The sequence below is a fragment of the Actinia tenebrosa genome, unplaced genomic scaffold (assembly GCF_029948245.1).
Source record: "Actinia tenebrosa isolate PJP-AT-01 unplaced genomic scaffold, QUT_ActTen_1.0 PGA_scaffold0__85_contigs__length_37466705, whole genome shotgun sequence".
NCBI classification, from domain to species: Eukaryota; Metazoa; Cnidaria; class Anthozoa; order Actiniaria; family Actiniidae; genus Actinia; species Actinia tenebrosa.
Genome location: NW_028292569.1, coordinates 36,287,327 through 36,311,609, shown reverse-complemented (window position 1 = coordinate 36,311,609; position 24,283 = coordinate 36,287,327). Strand labels below are relative to the sequence as shown.

The 24,283-nt window shown below is 39.3% G+C and overlaps 4 protein-coding genes across 4 annotated transcripts; 2 read left to right on the top strand and 2 right to left on the bottom strand.

The window, feature by feature from the left end:
• The first annotated feature begins 11,361 nt into the window (after positions 1-11,361).
• Positions 11,362-12,972, top strand: LOC148914189 (frataxin, mitochondrial-like). Its single transcript, XM_089025614.1, has 6 exons — positions 11,362-11,525; positions 11,608-11,657; positions 11,740-11,866; positions 11,980-12,007; positions 12,483-12,552; positions 12,680-12,972. The coding sequence occupies exons 1-6, from the start codon at positions 11,382-11,384 to the stop codon at positions 12,837-12,839; spliced, it is 579 nt and encodes a 192-aa protein (XP_088881740.1). The 5' UTR covers positions 11,362-11,381; the 3' UTR covers positions 12,840-12,972.
• Positions 12,531-13,992, bottom strand: LOC116294636 (nucleotide triphosphate diphosphatase NUDT15). The gene is made up of 3 exons (XM_031702274.1): positions 13,813-13,992; positions 13,269-13,468; positions 12,531-13,141 (listed from the first exon to the last, which is right to left on the bottom strand). Exons 1-3 carry the CDS (start codon positions 13,962-13,964, stop codon positions 12,990-12,992), a joined length of 504 nt encoding a protein of 167 aa, XP_031558134.1. The 5' UTR covers positions 13,965-13,992; the 3' UTR covers positions 12,531-12,989.
• A 79-nt stretch (positions 13,993-14,071) lies between these two features.
• LOC116294626 (dynein axonemal assembly factor 4) lies at positions 14,072-17,435 on the top strand. The gene is made up of 9 exons (XM_031702263.2): positions 14,072-14,302; positions 14,370-14,654; positions 14,728-15,061; positions 15,148-15,272; positions 15,347-15,456; positions 15,533-15,613; positions 15,855-15,927; positions 16,472-16,577; positions 17,317-17,435. The coding sequence occupies exons 1-9, from the start codon at positions 14,180-14,182 to the stop codon at positions 17,421-17,423; spliced, it is 1,344 nt and encodes a 447-aa protein (XP_031558123.1). The 5' UTR covers positions 14,072-14,179; the 3' UTR covers positions 17,424-17,435.
• On the bottom strand, positions 17,433-24,245 carry LOC116294627 (heterogeneous nuclear ribonucleoprotein K). The gene is made up of 16 exons (XM_031702265.1): positions 24,137-24,245; positions 23,198-23,303; positions 22,705-22,829; positions 22,616-22,639; positions 22,354-22,386; positions 21,893-21,936; positions 21,465-21,537; positions 20,916-21,026; positions 20,343-20,415; positions 19,446-19,501; positions 19,076-19,348; positions 18,968-18,998; positions 18,810-18,889; positions 18,169-18,218; positions 17,948-18,067; positions 17,433-17,878 (listed from the first exon to the last, which is right to left on the bottom strand). Exons 2-16 carry the CDS (start codon positions 23,283-23,285, stop codon positions 17,848-17,850), a joined length of 1,212 nt encoding a protein of 403 aa, XP_031558125.1. The 5' UTR covers positions 23,286-23,303; positions 24,137-24,245; the 3' UTR covers positions 17,433-17,847.
• Between the last annotated feature and the right edge of the window lie 38 nt (positions 24,246-24,283).

Genomic DNA, 24,283 nt, shown 5'->3' with positions numbered 1-24,283 from the left:
ACTGCCATTAACTTACCGCACTTCAAAGACAACCACCCACAGGTTATCTTAAGTTCTTGGGCGATGACATAGTCATCTCTTATGTCCTTCTGTAGTTGCTCCACGTCGTCTATGGGCAGTGCAAGTCCAAGCAATTTAGTCGCAAGTCGGATAGCGGAGTCTGCTACGGCGTCCGTGGTCTTACTTGCGAGGGCAGCCTCGTACCTCTTATGGAACTTCTTAACCTCCTCTTCTGACAACTTATTAACCTGCTCATGGGTAAGTTCCTTACCAATCATTTCTTTGCACTTCCCAGAAGACACAAGGATGTTAAGTTGTTCCTTGAGGTTACTTTCATCTAACTGTGTGGGGACTTCATCTATCAACTGCTCAATGTCCATATACATTAGGAATCATAGATTCCAACCTCGTACGGAAACCTCAAAGAGAAGATCATCTTGGAATGTTGGTGCGTCTTTAAATGCCGCATGTATTCATGCAACTGTTCCTTGCTTATCTCACCACCGTAGTCGCTTAAGATGGTTTCCAGATCAGACTTACTGGGTGTATAAAATACTACGAGAGAGCCTATGTTTTCCCTAAAGGGTTTAGAGACACTGGTAAGCTGCTGGGAAAGCAACCAAACGCTGATATTGTCGTGTCTGCCGCTGAAAGCGAGCTTCACTAATTCGGAGGTGCGTCTTTTTACGTCGTCCCCGCAGGCGATGTCATCCAGTATGAGGAGTGTCTGCGTATCTTTAGGGAATTGCTTGTGCCAGAACTTCAAATGGCTGGATAACTCGTTAGGGTCTAAAATATCTACGAAGAAGTCGTCATCTTTCACTCCTATACCCGCCCAGGTGCGGTTATTCACGTAGGTGGGGCATAATAGCACTATGTAGTCGAAGCGGTATCTAAAGGGTCCTAATAGCTGCTCTACCACGAACTGGGTCTTTCCGCAGCCGGTGGGTCCTACTATCAGAGCGTTACAAGGCATGTGATCTGGGTTCATATATAGATGGAACCAGTGGAAGCAGTGCAAAAGATCATCGCCGACGCAAAGGATAAAAAAGACACCATAGAAATGCAAAGGGAGGAGATAGACCGGTTAAAAGAGCGCGTACAGGAATTGTACGATGAAATGTGTGGTCTGAAGCGCGCGGAACGGTTTGGTGCGCTTTTGACAATGGCGACGTGGGCTAAGGAGTCCATTAAGGACTTCATTCGATATCCCCCATAGATATATGGACTGCATTACGTGCGAACTACCTGCTGACTGCATAATCCCCCCCCCCCCCCCCCCCCCCCCCAAAACACCGATACCCAAACCGTGTAAAAAATACACCTGCCGTCACTGTAATAAGGTATTCTCTGAAGAAGACTTCGTTGGACATTGGTGTCCCGCGGATACTAAAGCACAAAGGACTTTAGACGACGCTCGAGAAGAGTAAGAGGTCGCAAAGAAGATCTTACTAAGCCCCGGCAAGGGGAATTAGCATAGGTCTTTCTTTTTTATTGTTATTTTGTTAAATGCTGCAAAGAGGTCTCAAGTAAGGACCTATTTTTTATTGTTATTTTGTTAAATCATCGTAATCGAAGAATGGTTAACATGATTATCTTTTTGCTGGTTTCAACGATGAGAAAGAATGATACCTCATCTTTTAATGGGGGCTTAACAAAATAACAAGAAATAATAGACCTTATCCTAAAACCCTCTTACAGGGTTTAACAATTTAACAATAAAAAATAAGGTATATATAATGAAGTGCGTGCAATGTGATAGAGCTTTTAGTAGCAAGCAGCGACTGCAATACCATCTTTCCAAGAAAGTCTGTCAGAAGACCATCAGCACTGTTTGCGGTGACTGCGGTAAGGAACTGTCCACAGTACAGACCCTACGATATCACCGCGAGCATAGAGTCTGCCTTAAAGGTCATTGCCGCCGATGCGATGAACCCCTCTTCGAAGAAAACTGGCATAAGTACCGCTGCCGTCGCTATGACCTCACAGATGTGGTCTGCGAGACCCACGGCGATTTAGCAGAGCGATGTTGCCCCCTTGAAACCAGCCGGGCTTTAGTGCTGCGTAAAAAAGAAATAGACCAAGATTTCGTATGCTTTGACGACTACGAAGGAGTAAGATGGGAGAACCGAGAACACTGGGACGGCATCTGCGATAAATGTGGTTGTCAACGCAGCGGTCAACATATTTGGTGTTGCCTGTACGAAGGTCCCAAGCCTTTAGACCATTACCTTGCAATACGAAAAGAATGGTCTAATATATGATGTTACCTTACATCGCAGCGTTCACAGGAGGAGCCTTGATTACGATATCGATTGATTTCATGTCGGAAAAAATGAGGTCCGACGTAGCAGACCAATACCTAGAAGCCCATATGACTAATCACACAATGGATTAGCCTCCGCCTTTCTTTCAACGTCGAACTTCCATCGGCCGTTGACTTTACCATAGCTACGTATGTGAGTGTACTCTTCGCCTTGCAGTACGTACCGTACGCAGTCAGGAGCCCATAAACTGTACTCTTGGCTGCCGTCTAAGAGGACTAACCTTAAGCGGTTAATGTCCTCGAAGACGACGTAATTTTTTATTTTGTATGAAATGCCTTGTATTAATTCGCGCCAGTAAGTTTGTTCAACTATCATTATATTTATGAAATATCTTTCGGTGCGTTTGTAGCGTCTCCTGTGACTTGAAAGCCTTAACGCAGTCAGGACAAGGTATGCGAATGCCGTCGACGTAACGGTCGATTTCCCTGCAGATCAGATCGTACTCGTTGCTTACCATCGTAAGATAACCATTCATTTCATATTGCGTCAATACCGCTTTTTGCTTGTCGGACAATACGCCGTTACCCTTTGGCGTCTTCAGTTCCAGACATAACCCATTGTATTTTTTATGGGAGTTAAGAATTAGGATGTCGGGTTGACCTGCCTGGTAGCCCTTTTGCCAGCACGTTATCCTTTTACTGGTGGTATCTTGCAATTCCCCGAGTCCAGGTGCTAATAACAGCGTAGGGTGAAACCGACGCATGTAATCTACGACTTTCTTGTGCAGGTCGAACTCGTTCTCGATCTTGAAGACTAACTTGTTTGGACCATCCAACGAGTACTTTCCTGTCTTCCTTAACGTTGGTAGGACATCCTCGAAGACCCAATCTTGAAATGCCTCTGCCGTTGACAGTTTGGAGCTGAATATCAATTGATACAAACCAGACTCCGTCACGTACAGGGATTGTGGGTGCGAACCAGAAGGGAGGCGATTCACCTCTATTCTAAATTCGCTAAGCCTCTTCTTATGCTTATCCCGCACGTGGACTTTAATAGCATCTTTGGTGTCTGCGTAACCTAATGCCTTTGCTACCTCCTTTGCTTTAAAGTACAGCTTATCGCCTTGCACTATGCATTGCAGTTTAGTTTCGTTGTTTTCGAATACGCGGAGCATATTATACGTAAGGGATATTTTTTTTTTATCCTTTCGCGAGCCTAGTAGGCAACGCTTTTTAGCTGATTCATTTCTACACTCAGTTGCGCGTCAGACACGACGAAGACGTAGCAGTTTATTTTATCGCTGTCGCCGGCACTGGTGTTCTTGGTGCGTTTGATCTCCAATGTTATGCCATCCTGCGTATTTACCAACCGTAAACCCTGGCCATGTAGATCTTCGTCGTTAATGGTGCGCATGTCAATCCACAGCGCATACTTATCATTGAAGAATTCCTCAGGGCTAATTTGGTCACCAAACTTACGCATGGCCTCTCTGTACACGTCTGCGGGCCTTATCCCCTGGGAGTAGACCTTGTTTGGAACGCCGTTAATATTCACGCCGACGTTAGTAATGTTGGGGTTGTGAAAGGCCTCGGAGTCGCGCTTACCAGCCTCATAGGGCTTAGCAAACACCAGCATTAACCCCGTGAGACTTCTTCGGGGGAGGTTAATGCTTTGATTGATAACCTCATCCGTCTTATCCAAGAAGCTAAATGTCTTATACATCACTACGTGGTCGTAAAGGAACGCCTTTCCGGAGCTGTATTCCATGCCGGCGCTACGGGCCAGCTCTTCACTGTATACCGTTTCGTATTGTAGCTCTAAGTTGGTAATAGAGTATGGGTGAACGGCTCCACTAATTGCGGTGGACATCTCTCCAAGGATGTTGGTCGTATCGGCCAAGGTTACTTCGAACTGTAACTCACTTAACTGCCTCGGGTAATACGCGCCATGACTCGTAATCACTTCGAAGTCCAACGGGATGATATACTTACTACCATAGGCCGTCTTTATTCGCTTCGCATCTGCTACTGCGGTTTCTCCGCTGGAGTCCGTGGGCTGTGTCTTAACAGGCGTGCGGACTTTACGCAGGATAAGACTACCAATTCCTTGTTCTATCCTTTGCGCGCGGTCGAAGGCTGTCAACCATAGGTCCTTATAGGTGGTATACAGATCGTACCTATTTAGATCCAAAAGTGATTCCCCGGCAAACTTGATTCTCATCTTAGAGACGAGGTTACGGCCGACGTTATTGACGCAACACCTTTCATCCGTAGTGCTTGGCTGCACCGCTAGGTCAAACCTTAGCGCTAGGGTGCCAGGAACCAACACTAGGTTATCCGTTAGGCGGGGTACGCCTACGTACAGGGTTTCCCCAGGTCTAGCGCTGCTGGGGGTAAAGGTGACCCGGTGAAAGGTGCGTTCTGCTTTCAGTCCGCCAACCTGCTTAGGTAATATGTTGGGGTTTAACTTTGAGCTTATCATATATAATGGAAGTAGAAGGAACGGATTTTGGCCCCACCACCGAAGAAGGTCAAGTAGACATTAACGACGAAGAATACGACGCATGGACTAAAGGCGCGGAAACCGACCCCCTAATCTACGATATGGCTCTAGAAAACAAGTATGGTAATAGATGGAAAAGCTTCAAGGCCGCCTTGAATCGCATGTGGCAATCAAAAAACCACGGCAGCCCCGTCCCTGAGTACTTGGAGCTTCAAAACATAGAGCAGCCCGAGGCAGCCGCGCGGGAAACTGTAGAGTGGGCAACGCAAGAGCTAACGCAGCGCTATTCCCACTTCGATGCTGACGACGTAAGGCTCACAGAACGCGGAAACAAAGTCCTCATAAGCGTTCAAGACCTGAGATTTCCTGATAAAGACCGCTGGACAAAACCGCAGCCCCTTTTCGGCGACAATGGTGAAGTTAGGGGTGACGTAGCAAGATTAAAAGGCTTCCAGCGTGCCACTAGAAGCATGTTAGAAAGATTGGAAAACATAAATGAAAGGGTTGCGTTAGAAAAACGCGTCGAGGAACTGCAAGAAACGTTGGAAGAAAGGGAGGCAGAATACATGAGGCAAAACCGACTACTTCTCGATGCTCAAAAGAGAGAACTTAACGACAAAACCCAAAGAATAATAGAAATGAGAGAACAAAGAGATGATGCTGAACGTCGAATGAACCAGGCTGAAAAGGCATTCGATCTCGCCCTGCAAGACCTAAACATAAGCAAGGAAGAAGCTAAAAACTTGCATATCACCATAGCTGGCTCTTTGGAGGAACGGCGGCAGTTGGTTGCCGAAATCAACACTAAAGAGGAGCAAATCCGGCAAAGAGATCAGGCCATCGAAGACCTGGAGGGGCAAATAGAGCGGCAGCAGGAAATAATTAATGACCAAACTCGTCCCGAAGAGGAAAGGGAGGCAGCACAAAGGGAATTAGAAGCCCTTCAGGAAAGAGTCGCGGAATTGCGGGTTCAAAAGGAAAACCTGGAAAAAGAGCTGGGGCTTACCACCAAGGAAAAGGTAAAAAGAGCCCTTTTGAAGTATGGCGTTCCGCTGGCATTTGCGGTCGCTATTTCGAGCGTAGTAGGAGTTATCCTATCCGCGCTTAAGGCTACAGGCGCGGGCGTAAAGAAATTAGGCAATGGACTAACGGGCTTGGGAAAAAAGATGGCAGCCGGTCTTCCTGGGCTGCTGGGTTCGGTTGTTTCCTTGGCACTTAGGGCCGGCGGAGAACTGCTAAAGTTCGTGGGGAATAACGTTTGGATCTTGGTCGTCGCTATTGGAGTGGTACTCCTGAAGAAGATTCAGGGTTAACCTTATCTGGGTACGTTACTGGGGGCTTATCCTTGTCGGGTACCCGAGGTGTTCTCGGCTTGGGATAAGTAAAGATAGTATTCGCGCCGCCTCGATAATGCGGGACTAACGGCAGCACGCTCATGGTGCTAATGGGTTTGTGGTTCCAGGCGGCATCGTCGTTTTTATACACACCATTTATCACTACATAACCAAAGTTTGATCCGTCGCTGGTAACGTCGTCAGGAAACACCTGCAGCTTAGCATACTTACAGTTAACTACCACGTGAAACGTAACTGGTGTTAGGTTTTCACCGCTAAACTTGTTTGGCTCCATCGAAAAGTGAGCTACTCTCCTATTGCTCGAGGAAGTTCGATAGGGAGTTAAAGGCTCGTTATTCTCATCAACAAGCCTAAACCCCACGTTTGCGCTTACCAACGTACCGACGTTAACGGTGCAAACGACTAACGCAGGACCTCCAACTTCAGCCCACATCCCCACATCGAACCACTCATGTTTGTTGTAACTCTCTGACCCTAGGTAGTGGAGGTAACGCATTTCGCTTAAATGTGGATTCATATATTTAAAGGCTAAGCACCGTAAGAGTGCTAATTGTCATGTGATTATAAGCCTTATTTCTCTGATCTTCTATGCTATTTATGCAAACGCTCCCGGTGTCGTCTACGCGTATCTGCAGCTTTACCTCCCCATGGCAATCGGCAACCATGTGTAAAGTCCAAACCGATAAATTTTCAGCGCTACTCGTCGGTGGTTCTGCGGAAAAGTGTGCTGGCTCCCTGTTGTTCGTCTTCGCGCGCATTGGCCGTAGTGCGCCGTTAACATCACAAAATCGAAACCCAATGTTAGCATGACTCGCGGAGCCAAGGCAAATGCTACAAAGGATTAACTTCTTTCCTGAATAGTTCAGGTCTACGGACATGCCCGTGACATCAACCCAAGATGCTTGGGTGTATTTTTTCTCACCTGTGTAAGTCGTATAAACACAATCTACTCCAGCTACGTAGGGGTTGTTCATCGCCATATATAATAACTCAGACCAACACCCGCGGCTGCTAAGCTGGCTTTTAGTAAGTTATGGTCGTATTCCTCGGGTATTGTAGGCATAACATGGGCCTTCTTCGATGGTTTCTTAACTACGGGTAGCTTCGCTTCGTGTGACTTTTTTGGCTTCTCTACGAAGTGAGGAATGTTCCTAAGAGTGTCAGAGTTCACGTCGTTCACCCCAAACTTCATATCCTTAGTAGCTCGCTGCAGCTTGTTGTTATAACCCACAACGGAATTGGCGTTAATAACTAAATTACTTGGCATTAACCAACAACCAGGCGACAAAGCGTAATCCAGTCGCACTTTAGACTGCTGCACCGCTAATTGATATCTCTGCACCGACTTGGATATGTTGTTCTCTATTATTGCAGACTCAAATAAAGTTAGGAATTCTTGTTGCGTTTCCTGTGAAGCGCCTTGGGATCCAACAATGGGGTTGCGGGTATTTACCTGCGCTCCCAGGATGCAGTACACGAATGCTTCAATGCTACGGTTAATCCTGGCTAGGTTCCTTAAACCTTTTCCTTTCATTAACACGAACGGATCCCAAGTGCCGGGGTAGTTTATTTGAATTCTAGTAATTAATGAATTATTACCCTTATCGCCGCCCATATCACCGAACTCTAACTCATTACTTGGGTATTCCTGATGTCCGTAGTCAGCCGGCTTCTCACCATTGGCACCCCAAACGTAAACTATACCCAGCCCATGCGTCTTACCCTCCTTATAACGAAAGTCTTTTTGCTGTGGTTTGAACTCATTAATTAACCTTTCCAGGGCTGCGGCGTCATATCGGTTATTCATTGGATTAAATGCTCCATCTCCTGGTAGGGGTGCGTTAAGCTCCTTCAACAACCTCCTTACCGTAAAGGCAACGTGAAACTGCATAATTGGAATGTGAAACATGTCCGCGGCAACACCACAACCTTTAGTGGCAGCCCAAATAGCAAAGTCTAACTGCTGCGGCCAATACCGCATATTGGGCCCTGCTAACCATTCCCTGGCCTCTTTACCCAACGTATGCTTCAACATCGTATTCTTATAGATATTTCTTAGTATTACGTTAAATGATTGTTTACCCACTGAAATCTTCAGGTGCGTTACCAGCTTTTCGAAGTTGTTTACACCACCTTCAGCATCGTAAAATGGGTAATCTTCCGTGGTTAACAATAAGTTTCTAGGAAAATTAGGTGCTTTATGCTCGGGTTTTGGTGGCCTTTCTTTATGAACGGGGCGTACAATCGTCAATCGCTGCACCTGATCACCTACTTGCTCCAAGTCTGCATTGCTGTACATTCTGGAGCCGTTATAGTAAATCCCATCGGGTCTTCTTTCGAACTTACTAGGGTCTGCATGTGGAAACATCTTCCTAAATGCTCTCCAATTCCAGTAATCCCGGTTGTCATGATGTGGCTGCTCCTCAATATCATTCCCAAAAGCGTCGTACATTAGTATATATAATGGATGTTATACCATCAGCACCTCAGTTGTACCCAGATGTTCCCTATACTACACCTAATGAACTAAACGCCGAAAACTTTCGTCTGAATAAAGCGAACTTAATCCTGGCTTACTTGGAAGGGCAGGCAAAACACTATGAAAAAGTTAGAAAAAAGTACGTTAGAGCCCGGAGTACGCTACATAAGATTGCGATAACTTCAGGATCCATATCTGTTGTGTTAACGGGCTCTGGCGTTGCTACTTCGCTTACTGGGCCGGGAATAATCGTTGGAGTTCCTTTGGCCGGCGTTGGGGCAGCCTGTGGTATTATCTCGGCTGTTGCTACGGGCATCATGAAACAGTTGTCAAGCAAAATATCAAAACACGATACAACAATAGCTCTGTCAAGGGCTAAAGTAAATACGATCACTGACCTTGTCTCAAAGGCTTTGCGTGACAGAAAGATAGACGACGTAGAATTCTCGCTTATCTTAGCCGAAGAGGAAAAGTACGAGAAATTAAAGACTGACATAAGGAATAAAAAAACAGTCGTAAGAGATCTTTCCGAGGAATCTCGCAAAAAGATCTATCAAGAAGCGAAAGAAGAGCTTCAAAGAAAGCTTGCTCAGTAAACATCTGCTTCGAAAAGAGCGTGACGGGATTCTATTTACATATCGAACGTCAGTCTAGAAATTATGCAGATTAAATATAATAATTTTCACATACATAAGCGTCCAGATGTGTCTGGCGTTCGCTCGTGATCGTGGGACTTTGGAGCTGGGGAGGCCTAAAGTCCCGAGTTCGAGCCTCGCTGTAGACGCATTTGGACCGGTTGCTGTGAGTGGAAAAAAAGCCTCCCCACACTCACAGCAACCGTGGGGGGAGGGGTAGAAAGTGCGATTCAACCCCGCGATGGGGGGTTTCGTGAGGAAAAGTTGGAAAAGTCAGGGGGTGTCTCGGGACGCTGTCCGGAGTTCACCCTCTGGTGGGTCGTAAGAAAGATATATGTGTACGTACTAGAGGGCCTCTGGCGCGGGATGAAATAAGCCCCGTAAGCCCAAAATGCAAAAAACCCCACTGGGGATAGCTTGGTGTTCTGCGCGATGCATTCCCCAGTGGGGTTTCTGGCAAAATAAACGCCAGTTTTGCATTTTTATTTTCTCGGAATCCATCCTAACAGGGGGTGGTTGGGGTCTATTTTGTAAAATATTTCGTAAATTACATCAGGATAATAAGGAATATCCTTATTCAGCCGACAAAACATCCACTCGGCTTTTGTCATATCAGAAACCTCGGGAATAGACTTACCGGTAATTTCAGACAAAAGATAGGGAATAGCTTTGTAATATTTCCCTAGTTTTAATTTTTTCAATGTCTTCCGTAGACTTTGTGGGGTTGGCTCTTCTAAATGGTCTATGATTTTCTTCTTTACTTCGTTGTCTAAATATACCGGTCGATAACCTTGGATATGACTCATCCAGTCCCTAAAGTATTTTATTCTTTTGTATGGCGTCTTCTTACGACCTCCGTTGGAATAATATTGTTCCCTGGTAGCACAAGGCACGGCATTACGAATATTTTTACCGCACTCGTAACACTGTGCTGACGTGTCGTCTTCTATTTGCATTTTCTTACCACAACAAATATACTTATTTGGTTTAGTAGGTACAAACTTGGGTTTCAAGCACTTTACACAGAAATCATAAACAAACTCTTTACAATCTTCGCACTCCATATATAGACTAACATATTTGCGCTGTTGCCCCCAACCACACTTGGAGTGGGTTGTTTCCGTAGGTGGATTTTTGACACGGGTCTTGCCCGTGTTGAGATTGCGCTGGAACCCCCATTCCCTATACTACTCACTCCCAACTTAGTTCTTGTCGTTACGCAAAGCCTCCTCCCCAACTTAGTGGGGAGTGAGCGACGACAAAAATGGCTGTGGGGAGGAGACTATCAAGTGTATAGTACTAAATAAGCTTAAGTGTTTTTCATGGCTTTTATGTAAACCAATCTATGTGCAAACTAATAGGTCAGTTATTGAGACTGTTCTCAATCCCCCTTCTATCCAAGGTGAAAGACATGAAGACCTAATTTATTGGTTGTCCATCGATCCCTTGTGCAAAAAAGACTGTTATTCAAACCTACCTAGTGGACAGTCATCTCCAGGGATCTTGCAATCTGGACAGCAACCATCGAAAGCCATTCGACAAATACCACAGCTGTCATCATTAGCAACCCATCGCCAAGTGGCTACGCCAACCCATCTGAAATAGAAGGTAAAACAAATCATGAGATTTAATTAAGCCTTACGATATATAAAGACGTTTGATGGTTGAGTATTAATCCACTTACCCTAATAATAAAGTCGTCCAACCAAGAGATAAAGGGAAAATTGGTTAAAATGAAATAACTCATTAAAATAATGACATAAAGTTATTATGAAACGTTTTACGTATATGGAACTGTATTAATCCCTTACGTTTTATTTTGACTTTCATCCCAAACTAAAAGTTTTCAACACGATCGAAAATGGCGCTGCTTTTAGCCCAGTCCTCCTTCCTACCACACAGGAAGCCCAACATAACACATGGTTGAAATATCTAAACTAAATGAAGACTAGTAAAATCAACAAATTTCTCTGTTACTCCTATATAGCAATATTTTAATAATTTCAATTGTTATGTTTCAAATGTTTCAAGTCTTCAAAATATGAAAAAAGCTTTTATCGAGTTTAGCTAGCCTTGGATTACCTGTGGTTTATGTTCAAGGAATGCCTGCCTGTTTCCGTGTTCTCTGTAATATAGTGATGCAATGATGATGTTGAGAAGTACGAAGAATTGGTACATAAAAAATAACGCTGGCTTGAGAGCCATTTACACAGCTATGTGTAGGAAAAGTTACTTAAATAACAATATTAAAAAAATATCTATAAAATACAGTCAACAAAATGTTAAGGTTTGTAAGAATTTAAACTCTGGAAAATTGCATATCTCACATTTTCATCGCCCTGTTAACATTGTTTTTTTTTTGTTTTCAGAACATCGCTAGTTTTCAGTCAATAGTATCATTTACTAGAAGTCTTACAGGGTATTAAGAGATTATCAAACTTTCACCCTGTATCAGTCTACCTTTTTAGCCTTATATCTAACTTTATCTATTGTGTTTTAAGTTTCCAGAATGTCTTGTCTTTTCACAACGTCACAGATGAAACACTTGAAGGTTTATCAGACTTTTTCGATGATCTGAGTGATCATTATATCTTACCGTCCCTTGATGACTATGATGTACAGTTTGGGGTAATAGTATACTATACTTATATATCAATGCCCTATGTATTAGACCATCTGCATGACCAATCCTAATCAAATTATCAACTAGTGATTTGATGATTTAAAACTTTTCATTGCAGGATGGAGTTCTAACAGTCAAGTTTGGAGGTATAGAATGAAGCTTTTTTTTTGAACATTTTAGGAGCAAGTTGACAAGGGCACTGCCTGTTACCACTGATTTTATTGCTACACACCCATGACCAAAAGAAGTCAAGACTTTGATGCTAGCAATAATCTTCTGTCAATCAATTATCAAACATGCTGATTGCAGCTTTTTTAATGTTTGAAAACCAAGTGCAAAGTACAAAATGCAAGGTGGTGCATAGTTATGAAATTGATGGTCAGCAAGAAGTCCATAGTTTGATTCCTGTGATCTAACCCACTTTTTTTAATGTAGTCTCTTTAATCCATGTAGCTTCAGCTATGAATTTATATTCTTAAAACAGAGCATTGATGGGGAGAGACGGAGTAGCTCCCTGTAAGATTAGCTTATAGCGGAGGCAACACTGATATCAAATAACTAAGGCCTTTGCCTTTACTTAAAGAAAGTCAGTAACAAAACATATTTTCTTTCATGTGTCAGGAGAAGTTGGTACTTATGTTATTAACAAACAAACTCCAAACCAACAAATTTGGCTGTCATCTCCCAAAAGGTAGGGAAAGACAGGTTTCAAATTTTTAATTTTTGAGCAACAATTATACAATTATAAAGGAAATTATTTTTTTCATACAAATATTATATGGCAATATGCACTATTTAACTCTGGTTTTTACCAACAGTGGGCCTAAAAGATATGATTTTGTTGGTAATAAATGGGTTTACAAGCGTGACCAGGTATCTCTCCATGAACTGTTGTCCAGAGAAATGTCCAACATTACAGGCCAAGATGTAGATCTTACACATCTTCCATATGGCGGGATGACATCAACTAAAGACTAATTTGTCATTATTTTAATTAATCAATTGACAAAGACCATTAAGCAATGACTGTCTATTTTATATTTTATCTTTATGTATGGATAACATAGTTGTAGCTGATGTTGGAGTGCAATAAACAAAGTTCTATCATTTTTGCACATTAGTTCATCATTACTTTGTTTCACATTTCTTGAATAAAGAAGAGTTTTTATGACCATACATATCATCTTCAAAAGGATCATAGCCTTGTTGTCTTGCTTTTTTCAATGGATCAAAAAGTGGAGATGGAAAAGTACTGGAATGCCATTCACACCAACCCCATCCTGTGAGAAATACCTGATATTATTTATATTATAAAAATAGTGTCTTGGAATAGCTATTTCTAGTTTTCAAAAAAGTTTATCAGGTCACTCCCCTAAAATGGTTAAATGAAACAAAACCAACAAATACCTTCACATTTTTCTGGTTCTTTGTTCATAGGTTCTGTTACTTGACTCTTTCTATCCACCTCAGCCTTCATAAATATTGTTATATAGTGGTAATCCTCTTCCTTCAAAACTGAGTTAACCACTGTACCAAATGATATGTTTGTGATACATAATCCAGTTTCTTCTAATGTTTCTCGTGATGCACAATCATGCCATTCTTCACTATTCAAAGGAAAGAGAAAAATTAATATTAATCCCTGCCTTTTAGTGATTTATTGCTCTTAGAGTTCCTGCAATAAACCCATGATAATATATCAATATTTGGCATTAAATGCTACTAAGGAACGGTTCATTATTTTATCAGGGAAAGTGGTGGGGATATTTTTGGGGGGAGGGGGTCATTAAACATATGTGGATCAACAGTGGGTGAAATTTTTCTTTTGTATTCCTTTCTCGCTAAATCACTAATGTTCTAATATCGTATGACAGAGAGGGATCAGATTTCTTGCCAAGCGAATCTAACTGCCCTTTCCTCCTGATAAATGATGAATGGTGCTCAATTATACCTGAATTCTAAATGTCCTCCAGGTAGACCATATGTTCCACTACCCGATGATCCTTTCCTTTTACCAATCAGGACACATCCTGGATGATCAGGACTAGTTATAAATACCCCAACACCGACCCCAACCCTTAATGTGTGTTCCTTCTTGTTCATTTTATTTACCGCGAATATTGCGCCAAAACTTGTGGTGCCCAGTATCTTCTCTATATCAGTGAAGAGTAAGAATGAGTTCCACTTGGTTACGAAAGGAACGCCTGTAAGTTGTCAAGAAACGGACAAGAACAAAAAACAGCTGAAAAACTCGTAGGAAAATACGTGTTTATTCGTAATTCCTAGCGAGAAAATATACTTATTTTCTTTAATCGAAAATGCCACTTCTTGTAAAGGATTATTTGTGGGAAGAAACAGACTTATCAGTGATCATCACTGTACCACTAAAAGGAGCTCAATTCAACAAGCTCGACATCTTCTCCACTGAAGAATATATAAAGGTAACATCGATTAATATGTTCATTTATATTTTTCAATCGTTCATAATAATCATGTCCTTGGTTTTAGGTCAGCTATCCTCCATACTTGTTCGAGTGTTTCTTGTTTGCTCCAGTAGAAGATGTGAAGGGAAAAGCGACTGTTGGTAATGGAGCCGTGGTATTTAGTCTCATTAAGAAAGAAGCAGGAATATGGAGTAGTTTGCAAGCACCTCAAGCCGAAGATAAGGAATTCAAGAAAAGAAAAAGAGATGAAGCCATACAGATGGCACACGAAAGAGCTCTGGAAATAGCAAGAATCAAAGAAAATGAAAAGAGAGAACAAGAAAGATATGCTTTAAAGCAACAGATGAAGGTATTGACATGATACACAAACAATAATTCTTGGCTGTACGTTTTCAATTAATTTGTTTTTAATATTAAATTAGATAGAGGAAGATGAAAGAAATAGAGTTGAAGCAGTTAAAGAGCAAGAAAGAAAAAAAGCAGCAAAAGCTATTGAAAAGTTGAACAAGCCTTACCAAAAGTCTGTAAAAGCATCATTAAAAGGTCTTGATAGTGATGATGATGAAAATGACAATGACAATGACTATAAAATCATCAGCATGGAAGAGACAGAAGGCAGAGAAACCAAAGAAAGTATCAAAGACAATACAATTTTAAATAAAAACATCAGCAAAAGCAGTCGTAATTCAAATTTATCTTCTCATTCAATATTAACTTCACCCACATCAACAACAAAGAAATATCAGCCACCTAAAGGTAATCTACGATTATACCAAAGTGATTTTTTTAAAAAGGATTTTATAGCATATGTTTTTCCTTATTTCTAATGCATCAATTTTCAGGCAGTAAGGAAGAACTTTTTGAACCTTTGCCAGCACCAAGGGAAGCAGGTTGTATTCAAGTGTCATTTACTCCAAGATCATTCAAAACTGCTGCCAGAGAATCAAAGGCTCCTGAAGAAGAAGAGGTATTTCATGGACTGGATTTAGGTCCTGATAGGAGTTGAGAAGGTCAAAACTTTTATTCTTTCTCTTTGGATAGTGGTTAAAGAAGGTTGCAGAAGCCAGTCGCAACAAAAAATCACTGAAAGACAACCCAGATGCAGTGGATATGGAAGAAATGAATCCTCTTTGGCTGAAGGAAAAGGGAATGTAAGTAGTTAAAAATACCATTAACAGATCTTTTCTCAGTTGAGTAATTTTCATGGTTATTTTTACTCTCTTTCAGAGGATTTTATAAGGCAGAAAACTATGTTGCAGCAATTAATGCTTTTACTGCAGCTATCGTTCTAGATGGAAACATACCTTCGTATCCTTATGTAACTAATAAGCATGCAAGTGACATTATGAGAAACTTGAATGCTATGCAACATGCATTTTACCATTTTTGCCCATAATAAAGCTTAATGGCATTAAATTGCAGGTTTCATATTTATTTTACTGGGAAATTTATTCTTATCAAAACCAAATACCACCACCAAAATCATCCAAATTGAAATAAAATCCTCCTTAATTTAATTCAATCTAATAAACCCTTAACACATCATTAGTTTGTATTCTAATCGTGCTGCTTGTCATCTGCACATGAAGCAGTATAGAGAGTGTATACAAGACTGTACTTGTGTGAGTAATCAGAATTGAGTTTGCAATAGAGTGATTTTACTTAATCCTTGAAAGAAAAATTACCTGGAAATAAGATCTATGTAATGTTTAATAAACGAGCAGGAGTGTTTTATCGGGTATAAAACACGAGGCGCAGCCGAGTGGTTTTAGACCCGATAAAACACGATCTGCGAGATTATTGAACGGCTTAGAAAACTTATGATGTTTGTTCTCATTGTGTACCGATTTTTTTACGAAATGAACCAAGTTTGATAGAGAAAATCCAAGTTAAAGTTTATGCAAATGAAGACGAATCTTTATCAGATATAAAATCACCTTCATGGTCATGATTTCTATTGTTTTCTTCATGAATTATTAATGAGTTTTCTAATAATAATTATTGACTGTTTCACAAGTAAAACCATTCTATACATACATGTATAGTGGATTATATAGTCCAATATACCTAATGCAAAAAATAGTGCAAAATCTATTGTATAAATTGCACTATTTAGCAGTAATTCACTATTTAGCAGTCCTTTTTCATGGGTTCATCTTTTAACAGGCTCTGGACCTACTAACTCCACCAGTACAAGCCAATGCATCCTCTAGATGTAAAGCATACATAAGGAGGGGAACAGCATTTTTTCATTTCAATGAGTATGCTGAAGGTAAATTTTAAAATGTATAAAAGCAAATAAATACACAAAAGATGTTTCAAAATAATGAATCTAAAACAATATACAGTGCATATTAGAGTAAAGTCACTAGAGTGATAAACCTATGGCAACAAACTTCGGAACTTCAGAATGAAATTCCAGCGTGCTCTTTGAAATTCCTAACATCTTGAATTCAGAAACTCGTAGGAAATACTTTTCAAGTTTAATTTCCAAGTTATCACAATACAAGATATTTATCTTTTTGACCTGTTTTGATGAGTTATGGAACATTTGAGGTTTTTTAAGATACAATTTCAGCAACATTTTGAAATAAAGATGTAAACAGTTCACGGTTCACTAAACTTTGTTCACTTGAAGTTCCGAAATTTGTTGACAAGTTGGGAACTTCCAAACGAACTTCCCAACCCGCCGCGGTAAAGTAATGTGAAATGCACTGTAACGCATAATGTGTTATAGCAGTTATTAGCGGTACAATATTAAAGTATTCAGTGAACGTTTGACTGTTTTATCACTTTGATTATTTCGCTAACATTCACTTCACAGGTTTATGAAAATCACTCTACACTCATGAATAGATAATATCATTGGTAGACCCTAATTCCATTGGTTTCTTTTGTGTCTATTTGACTAATGCACGTAGACGGACCTTTTTTATTTCACAGGTTAAATGCCTTCACTCATACTGTTAAGTCCTAATTTACATAATCTCTTTATTGTATTGGAATTTCAGCCCTTCGAGATTATGAAGAAGGACTCAAACTTGATCCCAAAAATGAAAGCTTGACAGCAGATGCTAAAAGAATATGTAGTATTATTCAAGGAACACCAATAAAATGAATCAACCAGTCAGTCATCAATTTCTTTAATATTGTCAAAATTACGTACATTTCAAAGGTTTAGAAATAAACAAGGGACCCTTTTTCCCTAAGGATTACTTTGATCCTTTATTTGAACTCTAATCTATGAAATAGTTTACATGTTTTAGTATCAATAAAATGAATAACATAAAACTTTGTGTTGCTTAACTGAGTAAAAACATGCTGTTAAACAGGTATCTAACTATGTATCTATTGAAACCTCTAACTGATTTGAGTACTAATTGAATAAACAATTACCATCGTAAGTATGAACAGTGTAATCTCTACAAAATAATCTTATGTTTGTCTACTAGTTACAAGGGGAAAACATACATAATGTATATATATATTGTTAATGTAGGCCTTTCTACAGTGGTTCATTCAGTACATGTCAAAAAATCCCATTAGAACTTCTTTCCTGAAAACTGTCGAACACTGAAAATTGAGCACACATAAGATTAGTAAATGAGAAGGAGACTTAGCAAGTTAACATTATCGAGTTACCTTTGTTGCAGCAAGTATTGTGCATAATTGATTTCATCTTGTGTGCCAGTGATGGTTATAATTCTATCATCAGCTCCAGGCAATGGGTCATCTATCTTTATCGTGGCTCTGCATTTGTTTCTGTGGTTCATGATTTAGGGTTTTCAAATGTTAATAGTGTTACAGTATGTGATTTGATACTGATGTGAAGTGATACAAGTGGCTTTACATAATTATAATACCTGATGCTTCTTATTCTCTCTCCTCCTTTTCCAATAATAGAACCAGCAAGCTAAAAACAACAAATAACCGTTATGCCAGAATATACAGTAATTCAATAAACCTTGTCACTGACCAGCTTCAACCTATGTGAATGGGCCTAAATGGAGTAGAAATCACTGTTAACCTGAGGCATATCTAATTTGATATTCAGTCTAACAATGCTTTCTTTCGGTCCAGCCTAGGCTTATGGCAATAGCAACTTTTTTAAATGGACTTTATGCTTTAAGGTCTTCATTTAAGTAGTAGAATGGAATGATATATTTGAATTTGCTTTTAAACACCGAATCAATAGGTTTGATTCCATGAGATAGAAGTACATAATAAATAATAATGCGATTAACAGTTGTAAACACAGAGTGGCTCTTCTTCCACTGGATTCCAATTGGAATTTAGAATTTGTTTTTAGCGGAGGGAGGAAAGCCTGAGAACCCAGAAAACCTGGAAAACCCTGGAAGCACAGGAGAGAACCAACAAGCAACTCTACTCACAACACCGAGCTCAATGGGACTCTCACCCGGGTCGCATTGGTGAGAGGCAAGCACTCTCACCGCTACACCACCCATGATTCCCAAATAATATGAATAGGTTGTAAAAGCCTTACATCTTTAGGGATAGTAACTTGTGTTGATGTAGTGGGCTGATCTCCTGACCCTTGACCTTGATTCCATTGATTCATCCCTCCTAAATGAAACAAGAATATGTTGAAAAATACCAAGTATAAGAAATATATGAAAACAATGGTATGAGCCAAGTTATTACCTCCAAAGTTTGAGCCTTCATTAAATCCTCCCTAAAAAAGAAATAAAATAAAAATATTAAGCTATTTTGAGAGAGAAAATTTTATAAACAGAAATCAAGTAAACTTACAATGTCCTGTGAGAAATCGCCACTGCCACCAAACATGCCTCCTTGTCCACCTCCTGCACTGAATCCTCCTCTTCCTCCTCTTCCTCCTCTACCACTTCTATTCATTGAGCCTCTACCACCTCCTCTTGAACCACCTCGAACATTTCTACCTTGGCCTCCACGGCCACCCATAGCTCCACCCCGTCCATCTGGTCCATCATATCCATAGCCCCAGTCATCATATCCACCCTGCATCGATGGATCATACAGAATGACCTGTCCTTTAAGTGGAGTCTAAAACAATCAGAAAAAATAAAATAAAAGTAAATATTCCCATTCATCTATAGTTTATTCAATCACTATGCCAAGTACAATAAAAATATATTCCTACCGATTCCAGAGTCTCATAAATAATCTCTACACATTTAACAACTGTGTCTATGGTCCCTGTGAAAACAAAAACAATTTATACAACACAAAACATAATATTGTATATTATGCAGCCATTCACCATCTAAGCCAAGTGAAGGGACCAAGAATTTTAATCACTACACTGTGGGATTAATGGGTAGGAAAAAATATGTTTAAAATGGCATGTCTAAAAATCAGTTTACTGAGCAGTTTACCATGGATATTGTAAGGTAATTGATTGACATTTAGCACTGACTGGCATAGCCTCCTACACAGATGTTCTTTGGTTCTATCCCCACAAAAATGTCTGCTTACTTCAGCAGAACATCACATTCCAATGGTTATCATAGGTCAATCAAAATTGGCTTACATGTATTGTTTGTTGAGGATCCAATCAAAAACCTTGATAGAAATACCAACACCAAAGGATTGTGGCATTCTGTTAAATTTTATTGCTATATTTCCAGAAAAGGTCACGACAATATGATTCTTGGATTCTCTTATATTTAAAAGACTGAAACTTAGTGGCAGGTTTTGATAAATGAGCGTCTTATTGTAACAAGTGGGAAGGTTTACAAAAATGTATTGTATCTGATTCATGGAAACTTCAATTGCTTGTTTCTGATAAGAACTTAAATCGTTAATTTTAAAAGATTCTCAAAGTCAGTCTAGATTGACCAATCAGCATTAACCTTGACAATTATTTTAAAATGTTCATGTTGAATGACAGGCAGGCAGATGTTTGTGGCGATGGAAATGTTGAATGAGCGACCATAAGAACTTCTGCGTAGGAGGCTATGACTTGCTCAGCAAAACATGTTTCACACCTAAAAATGCTTGATAACATTCTGTGTATACTTATCATCATCAATTTTACCTGTGATTGCCACAACCCTTTCGGTTGAGTTTGGAAGGCAATCTGAGAAAACCTTGATGTTGGCTCCTGATTGCTGTGGATCAATAAGAGTAAATGATAAATATGCCTATCATTAGACCTATTTACTGTTTGTAAAAATAACAGAAACATTTGTAATTATGTCCAGTTAGCTATTAGTTAGTATAGCTTGCACCTTATTATGACGAAATGCATTATTGAAACATTTTCATTGTCCTAGACTCATGGTCTATTGCTGGTTTTTAATTATTCCCAAGGGGGTGAAATAACAGAAGATGCCGTGGCCATATTTATGACAAAAGAATTTATTGAAAATTCTTTTGTTAAATTCAACCAAGATGGCAACTATAACGTGATGTGCAAACAAAGAATTATCAAAATTCTCAAGGTACAGTATTCTTTTATAACCTTTAGTGATTATACATATATTTTTCTCTCTCTCTCTTTTTTTTGCATTTTTTGTAGTTTCTCTTGCATTAAGGGCCATGCCCATAAGTTTGGAAAGCCAGAATAAACCATCATTATTATTATAATATCATGCTTGGCAACACTCACTTCACGTATTTCTTTGATTTTGTATCCTGCTCTACCAATAATACTTCCCACTTGAGATCGTTGAACAAGAAGTTGTATATCATGTGTTGGGTTACCACCACCACGGGAATGCTGTAACATAAACAGATCATATCAACACTATTCAAGATACTAGAGGTAGGTGTGTTGTCAACAAAGCAGTAGTTTTATCCTCTGTCATCTTTAATGTAGCTCTTGTCACATAAATTGAGTTTGCTTGTTGCCTTGTTCTCTCCTATACTAAGAAGGTTTTCTCACGAGTTTTCCGGAATCATCCCTCCATCAAAATTAATGTGGGAGTTGAGCGTCGTGTGCATATAGAACATTGAATGTAGTGGTAATGTGTGTGTGAGTGAAAGTGTCTCCAATTAGTGTAAAAGAGCTAGAACGACTAGACACTATATTAGCAAGTTAAAGAAAATGCTAACTTCACTCCAAATTATTTTGGAGTCACCTCGAATTTTAGCTAAAGAAAGTACTCACATAAACAATACCATGTTGAAACAGAAAGTTTTTTATAACATTCCTTACCTCTCCAATTTTTGGTACACATTCTCCCAAAATGGCCAAAGCAGTGTTTGTTGATGCAGTAATAGTAAGAACACTAAGATAATAGTAACATATAATAAGTAAAAAAACTGTTATGAGGCAAGGTAGAAACAGAAAGTCTAAATACAGATAATAGGAACTGGACACAAGATCTAGCAACTCTCACAAAAATGTATTCCATTGGAAAATTATGGTGAAAATACACTGTCAGCATCTATTTCTAACAATCAAACCAAGTCAAATTGAAGAAAAAACATTCAAATGACACTTGAGAATCAGTGATAATTTGACAGAACTTCATTCTTAAAACACATCAGTTTCAAAAACTAAATACAAACTCAACAAAAATGCAATGAAACAGACAAACATACTACATGGAAGTACTGAGTGAAGTGAGGTTTGGGACATACCGCTCTGAGTAATTGGTGTCGGGAACATTGACCACGGCATTGTACTTTTAGATGAGGATAGTTGTTTGGGTCATTCATAGTCAGGGTCACCAAGGGCCGGGCGATTGGATGGGCAAACAAACGGGCGGGCAATGGGTGTGTAGCAAGGGTCAGGGTGAGAAGGAATAAAAGGGAATGACAAAGAATAAATTTAGCTACAGGAATCAAAGATAACCATTATTATTAAATATTATGCATTATCCTTAATATAATGTGTGCAATACTATATGTAAGTTAACAATTTTTTTCTAATCTAACCAATCTAAAAAAATGTAAAAATGTAAATTATAATTCAAAGAAAGTTAAAAAACATTTTGAATGATAAATTGAAATTAAACAAGTATTCAATTCTATATGTTTAAGACTAAAAAACTGACTAAAAAAATGAATAAATAAATAGTATAGAAAATGTTTTTTCTTACCTCAGATCTTAGGCGCTTAATGTTGGAACCTGACTATAAAATTGAAAGGAAATATTTGAAAACCTGTAACTTGTTTATTACCACTTATAGGGATTATACTTCTAGACAATCGATAAATAATATGCAATATTAGCTAGGCCTTTGGTATATCATCATAAATGTTCAAACTTATCAGGCACTTTAGTGTAGATTACTAAATAATATTTTTAAATATTCATATCTAAATTATTCAAAACTTTTCCATTATACTTCGCTCTCTTACCTTTCCAATAATACCACCAGCATCCTATAGAGACAAACACAATGTTAGTAACAAGCATAGTAAAATATAAAATGACAAGTCAATAATACCTTGCTTTGTAGAAGTATTCTTATAGTTGTTTCTCCATCTGGTCCTCCACTTTGTTTAAACCTTTTGTTATTACCATTGTAATCACCTTCAGCAAAACGCTTAAGGCTTCCACTTTGATCTCCTCCTATTACATGAGAAATATTATCATTTAGTACACACACTTTATAAAAATGGCATAAAATTACATTTTGGCTTGACAATGTGAAGAGTATCTATACAAGTTGAAAAGTTGTCACTCATTCACAACCTTTATAATGTAATGTCTTTGCAGATATCAATCATTGCAAGGGACTGACCATTTATTATGTTGCAGGGTGGGGGTTCTGGGGAAAAAGAAACTCTAACCCCAAAAATATATGTCAATTATATTGATCCCTCTTCTTCCTTATTTAGTAAGCTCAGTTCAGAGCCAGTATTTTGAAATTACGAGCCCCCCTTCCCCCTACAATGTAATGAACAATTGGCAAATAAGGAATATTAATGTACTATTACCTTCACTGGTACCCTCATCATATTGAGAGTTGGGTTGAAGTTCTTCCTGTTTTATGTAACCTTGATTTGGTTGCTGTTGTTGCTCCATGTCTGTATGTTTTTCAGTCTATAATAAAAATGTTACAGGTGTAGTTTTGAGATCCAAAAAAATCTTTACAGGAGTCATAACATATTTATTATTTCGAATTTTCTAATATCGATACAATGTTTCTGTTAAAAAGCAGGTTGTTTAAAATGTGCTGTCATTCAAGGTTTTAGCTTAACACAAAGGGAAACTGCGGTTTTAATGCTAAATAAACATCTACCACCATCAATCGAAGGATTCATTACCTATATCTTCAACAATAAATAAAGCTTATTTGCCCTACTATTAAATAAAGAAGAATGGTTTATGTTTTACCGAGATTATCCAGTGATAATCTGAATGCTGCATGACAGAACCTTTTTTGACCTTACTGCTAGAGCATTTGGTGACCAAAAATAATTTTTCGCATCTAAATCGAATTCCGTCGACCATTTAATGGAATTTCGGCTTGTGGAACACGATCAAGTGATGAAGTATGATATGAATGTCGGGTGTTTAGCTCCTGTGTTGATCTTGAACCCCTTGATACAGAGTGCACGTAGATAAGATATGACTCAATTTATTAACCCTTATTTAAAGAATTAATGATATCTAACGGTAGGAAAATCAATAAATCATACCGAAGAAAGGTAAAAACTTATGAAACAAGAGACAATGTCGCGAAACGAAACAGGACTTCCATGTTTAACATGTTTGGTAGTGTTGAAGAAAAATCCGTAAAAAACAAATCACAAATAAAGGATAAACGCTTATTATGCGATTCCTTACACAGTAAACTTATTTCTATATGCTTTAGTGGTATTATTTGGCATGGTTTGTGGTTCAAATAAGGCAAAAAAATAAGTTTTTTTTACCTTGTTAAGCGTCTTCTTTGCTTTCTTCCTGCAGTGAACCACGAGTCATCCAAGCCGCAGCTTACACAGGACTATGGGTAACGTGATGAGAGGGGACTGAGACTAGCATTACGTCATAGTTGAGGTTTGCAAGGACACCTGGGATGT